The sequence below is a fragment of the Mesoplodon mirus genome (genome assembly GCF_964341445.2).
Source record: "Mesoplodon mirus genome assembly, chromosome: 4".
Taxonomy (NCBI): domain Eukaryota; kingdom Metazoa; phylum Chordata; class Mammalia; order Artiodactyla; family Ziphiidae; genus Mesoplodon; species Mesoplodon mirus.
In genome coordinates, this window is record NC_138979.1 from 97,221,697 (window position 1) to 97,227,780 (window position 6,084).

The 6,084-nt window shown below is 37.6% G+C and overlaps 1 protein-coding gene across 5 annotated transcripts in view; it reads left to right on the plus strand.

Annotated features, from left to right (window-relative positions):
- CEP152 (centrosomal protein 152) overlaps window positions 1-6,084 on the plus strand; it is a 107,070-nt gene that overhangs the window by 92,445 nt on the left and 8,541 nt on the right. For 3 of the 5 annotated variants that reach the window (XM_082616708.1, XM_082616709.1, XM_082616710.1), the window contains 3 exons: window positions 464-631; window positions 4,403-4,502; window positions 5,082-5,185. In XM_082616708.1, coding sequence (XP_082472834.1) covers window positions 464-631; window positions 4,403-4,502; window positions 5,082-5,185 — 372 coding nt within the window. The remainder of the gene's footprint in view (window positions 1-463; window positions 632-4,402; window positions 4,503-5,081; window positions 5,186-6,084) is intronic. The other 2 variants (XM_082616711.1, XM_082616712.1) reach the window with 1 other exon arrangement.

Here is a 6,084-nt window from a genome sequence, read left to right on the forward strand (position 1 = left end):
AATGGAGCCCCTTCAAACTGGCTCCTGTGTCCTTGTGACATGCCTGTGTTTTTGAGTAATTTCTTAATTTCTGGCATAGCAAAATATTCTAGTCTCATCTTGTATATACCCTAAGTACTGGAGTCAGCCATTTCTTGAAGATCCCTGGTTCCTTTTAGTGGGGAATTGTATTCAGTACTACGATCTGAGCATTGGGTTTCATGGCAATTTTTTAAACAGATGGTATTATTCAATTTTACGTATTAGAGAACTAAGTCTCAAGAGAGGTTAAGTAATACAACAGCTGGTAAATAGTGGAAACAGTATTTAAATTCAGGTCTCTCTCTTAAGCATCATGCTCTTTTCAGTTACACTGTAGCCTTTAGTCATGTCATCTGGTTTCCTTTCCTTCCTTCCTTCCTTCCTTCCTTCCTTTTTGTAGTCTAAATTGATATAAAAGTTTGCTATCATTTAATTTTTGCAGATGAGAAAAAGATCCTTGAAATTAAAGATTCATGCAGTGGACACTGCTTCCAAGAACTTGAAAAGGCAAAGCAGAAATGTCAAGATCTGGAAAGAAAACTGAAGAAATGCTATAGGCATCTTGAGCATTTGGAAAGGAAGCACAAAGCTGTAGTGGAAAAAATCGGAGGTTAGCATTTAAGGTAGCACTGCTACCAGTATAAATCTCTTTGATCCTTTTGAAATGTTCAAATGTGACATTGTAGTTAATGTAGGCGCTGATTCTCTTTGGGGATTATTATAAACTAATTTGGACCTTATTTTTACTAACCAAATTATTATTATTGAACTCAAGAGGAAAATTGGAGCTCTGATTAAAAGGTCACATTCCTGGGCCTCCCTGGTGGCGCAGTGGTTAAGAGTCCGCCTGCCGATGCAGGGGATACGGGTTCGTGCCCCGGTCTGGGAGGATCCCATATGCCGCGGAGCGGCTGGGCCCGTGAGCCATGGCCGCTGAGCCTGTGCGTCCGGAGCCTGTGCTCCGCAACGGGAGAGGCCACAACAGTGAGAGGCCCGTGTACAGCAAAAAAAAAAAAAAAAGGTCACATTCCTTCTTTTTTTGATTGAATAGCTTCTGAGTGCTCAGTATGTGTCAAGCAGCATTGTAGGCACTGGGGATACAACAATGAAGACATCAGACAAAATTCCACTTTTGATGCAGATGCACAGGACTCTGTTCTCTGCCTTCAAGAAGCTTACCATTTAGTGGGGAGAACTGAAAATAGATTAATAAATAATTTCAGCTCTGAGTATCTGGCAGTGTGTTCACGTAAACCTGGAAAAAAGGATGTTAATTAACTCTTCCTCCTATTAAAGTTAAGGAAGGCTTGACTAAGCCTTGAAAGATGAAGGTGTTTGCCAAAGAGAACAGCATTCTAGGCAGTGGGAGAAGATATGACCCAAGGCATATGGGTCTGATCTGGCCTCCTTTCCGTCCATTCTTCACAGCAGTGTCAGGAAATTATCTAAGAGGGATATCTTCTGCCATTTCCTATTGCCCTTTTGAAGAAGGGAGGCTATTGGGCTCATGAGGCTGCTCCCTCTTACCTTTCACTGTTGACTTGTATCCTGTGCTTTATATTCTTTACATATGAAATATTTCAGATGCTTGAGCTGGTCAGGGATTTTCTTCTACTGCTGGAGCTTGAATACAATATTATCATGCTGTCCTACACTTTCCCCTCTCATTCTCGTTTTGGTCTAACTCTTCCTCATCCTTTAGGATTCAACTGAGAAGATACGTTATCTGCAGAGCCTTGATTTTCCCCAGTCTGGGTTAGACGGGCCGCTCCTATGAGGCCCCAGAGCACTTGGCTCTTCCTCAATTAACATTCTGCTTTTCACTTTTTGGTTACTTGCCCACTATCTTTTTTAACCTATAAATTTCTTGAGAATAAGGAATTATCTTTGTTCTTCCTTATAGTCATGGTGCCCATTACATACCAGACAGTAATAAATGCTTGAATGAATGAAGAACTGAATGCAAGGGTCTCAAATAATGTGTCATCCAGAAAAGACCAGACAGATAGGTTCACTCTTTTTTTCTACATTCACCTCTGTCACTTGCCTGGACAACAGTCATCTCTTTCTGCTTCCAGTCTCGCCTCTCCAATCCATTTTCCATCAGGCAGCTAGAGCGACCTTTTTTTTTTTTTTTTTTGTCTTCTGGTGTCTGATTTATTCTGAGTGTGCACAATTAGTGTTGCTTTATTTCAGTTTCTGGTTTACTATTTGACACGCAGTTTAGATACAGGCTCTGTTAATGACATACTTCCTGAATCAACCTTTTTGGGATATTATTATTATTACAATTATTAGGATATTTTCTATTCAAAAAACAAAACTGAAGACAACAGTTTAAAATCCCCAACGACATTCTAGATGCATAAGTAATACATAAAGATTCTACCAGTTGGAGAATTTCTGAAGGAATAGAGCGACCTTTTAAAAAAGTAAACTGGATCGTCACACTGTCTTGTTTTCAAGCCTTCAGTGACTTGTCTGGCTCTCGGTATGAAATACAAACACTTCAACATAGAGTTTAAGATCCCACATCTGCCAGCCCCTCAGCCTCGTTCCCTGCCACTGCCCCTGCCCAGCCCTCTTATTCTCTAACAGAGCTGTGACAGGGGTTTCATTGTCTCTTTTCTCCGAGTCTCTTTGCATCTCTTCCTTTACCCCACCATCTGTCTTCCCATCGGGTCACATTGCCTGGCTAACCCTACTCATCAGAGCCCTGGCTCATGCCTTCCTCAGAGAGGCTTTCCTAACTACCCCAGACTTGGTCAGGTTCCTCCGTTAGACATTCCCCACAGCTCCTATGAGCTTTACAACATTCATGTGCTTGCCATGATTTATTGTCTCTATTCTCCTTTGGAGTGTGATGGTGACAAGGATGAAATCCTGCCCTAGCACTTAGCACAGTACCTGGCATCATAGCACACTCGGTCAATCTTGTTGCCCAAGAGCAGCCACCTACTCCCACCTACCATTTGCTCAGTCTGCTAGACATAGATGATAATTACTTTAAGGCAAGAAAGGGTTTTAGGAATTTTGAGATACAAAACAACACAGTTCCCGTGGTGATTGCTTAGGTCTTTAATAGAGGCCAGAGAGTAAGTGAGTAAATTTGTCCAACTGTGGATGTAGATACAGTGTGGCTATTGTAAATTAGATGAAAATCAAGAAAATCTGTTGTACATAATAAAATGACAAGGGCAGTTGGATGTGATTATTCTTTATAAATAATAATATTTAGCACCATACATTGTGATCATACAGTAGTTATTCTACATAGTGCTTTTTGAGGCTGATAACTTCTATAATTCGTGGACTTAGAAATAATCCAACAAAGTTGATAGTTAGCTCAAAACAGCAGGCTGATAAAAGGGGTCAGGGTCAGAATTTAAGTCATTTTATAGTTTGATTTCAGTGTTTGTCTTAATGGAAATCTATTAGTTGGTAATATTTTTGTTATTGTGGTTGTTTTTTGTTTCTTAAGTTCCATTTTCCACTGTCATGGTAGCATTTATTGAAAAGTGATGGAGTAAGAGTGAGTGGTTTAGAAATATACAAGCTATATCCATCACTGGGGGAACAGATTGATTCATTCCCCAACTTATAGGGTGTGTTGAAAGGATGGCGTAGCAGGAAATATGGGGTGCCATGTTCACAGGTATTAAATATTGATATTGCCAGGCCTTGTATAAGGTGCTGTGCACTTACTATATTATTTCCATTATAATCTTCAAGGTAGGTGATACTATCCCCACTTTACATATGAAAAAACTCAGGTTCAGAAAGATTAAGTAATTTGCCTAAGCTCATCCAGCTGGTTAGAAGAAAAGCTAGGATTTAAACCTGTGTCTCTCTGACTCTGAAATTCATGCTTTGTTCTCTGTACCACATGGACTCCATCAGTCTCCTCATCTTCTCTTTAAAAGTTCAAAGAATTGAACATATTACATTATTTCTGAAAATGGCACCTACTTAAGCTTAATATTTTTTTAATTTTGTATTGAGGTACTTGTTCAATGATCATTTATATGAGCATAGACTGTATACCAGGGTCCATGAGGGACATGGGATTAGGAAACCTACTATGTTTCTAAATAAAGCCTTTAGTCTAACTGGAAAAAAAAACACATGCATATAAAACAATTGGAAATTTATTCCAGGACAGTGTGTAACCCAGAACAAGATGAAAATGGAATATAGATTTAAAGTGCTGAGAAAATAGAACAGGGAGTGGTCAGATTAGGGTTTATCAGGGAATGAATGACACAGGGAGCAAATGGAAAATTTTCAGTCTCCTTTATAGAAATTTGTGCTGGTAATTTAAGGGAAAGACTGAGAGAAAAAGAGATTAATTGACCAATATACTATAAACTTTCTTTTTTAGAAGAGAATAGTAAAGTTGTTGAAGAATTATTAGAAGAAAACAATGACCTGAAGAATAAATTGGAAGAACTGAGAACACTTTGTAAAACACTACCACCAAGGTAGGCTTTTACTATTACAAAGAAATCATTTATTTCTGAGTATCTTTGCTTTTTTTTTAATATCAGTCGTATCAATAATATCATACCAAGAATATCAGTCACTTTTATTGTTACATAGCAAAAGTATAAAAAAGAAGAAAATCTTCTAAAACCCTGTCCCCAGAAGATATCTTTTATTTAGTATATGTGCTGCTGAAGCGAGCACTTTACCCTTTATTTAAGCCCTTTTATACACACACATGTGCACATGTTTTAAAAATTGAGATTATCGTATAAGCTATTTTGTAACCTTTTGTTAATATTATAAGATAAACACTTCCTCCGTGTCATTGGATATACTCCTATAATGTGCTTTTCAATAGCTGCATAGATTTTCATCGTGGATTTATCATGATTTATTTAAGTAACTATAACACAAATTGTTGGCATTTTTCTCCTAAATAATTATAAAAAAGATCCTCATATGTGAATTTTTTAGCACATCTTAGCTTATTTTATTGGAATATATATATATATATTTTTTCAAGTTTCGTTTTTCACTTAAAATCTCTGTTTTTGCAATCTTTGGTTTGTTTTTAGGTCACTGTCAGAAGGGGACTTTGAACATTCATGCCTGCTGTGCAATGGGGTGGCCTTGGAAGAACTTCGTGGGCAGTACATTAAAGCTGTAAAAAAAATTAAGCGTAAGTCCCTAAAGAGATTTCCAAGATTTTAAGGTGGTTTGGGTCTTTTTTGTAACTAGCAGTAGTAATTTTGGGGAATTTTCTGAACTACCTTGTTCTTACCTGCTTTTAGAAGAGATCACTGATAGCTTTTCTAAATTATGTAGATGATTTTACCCAAGTAAATTTGGAGTTTGCCCCCCAAATTTTAGAAGTGGCTCAAGGATAGAGGTATTTTTATATTGTTAATTATCCTGGGTTTTTTGGGGGACACTAATATATATATTTTTAAAGTATAATTGACATATACCACTATATTAGTTTCAGGTGTATAACAACGGTTTGATATTTGTATGTGATCACCAACGATGTCTACTTTCCCCATCACCATACAAAGTTACAAAATATACAATACAGTAGTAGTTCCACCTTATCTGAGGATTTGCTTTTGTGGTTTCGGTTATCTGTGGTCAACTGCAGTCTGAAAACATTGCGTGGAAAATTCCAGAAATAAATAGTTAATAAGTGTTAAACTACGGGCCATTCTGAGTGGCATGATGAAATCTCATGTCATCCTGCTACATCTGCCTCCAGACATGAATCATCTCTTTGCCCAGCATATCCTGCCTGTTAGTCAATTAGTAGCCACCTTGATTACCAAATCCACTGTATCACAGTGCTTGTGTTCGTCACCCTTCTTTTACTTAATAAAGCCCTCAAAGTACAAGAGTAGTGATGCTGACAGTTCATCTATGCCAAAAAGAAGCCGTAAAGTGCTTCCTTTAAGTGAAAAATTGAAAGTTCTTGACTTAATAAGGAAAGAAAAAAAGAATCATATGGTGAGGTTGCTGATCTACAGTAAGAACAAATCTTCTATCCGAGAAATTGTGAAGAAAGAAAAAAAAAGTGTATGCTAGTTT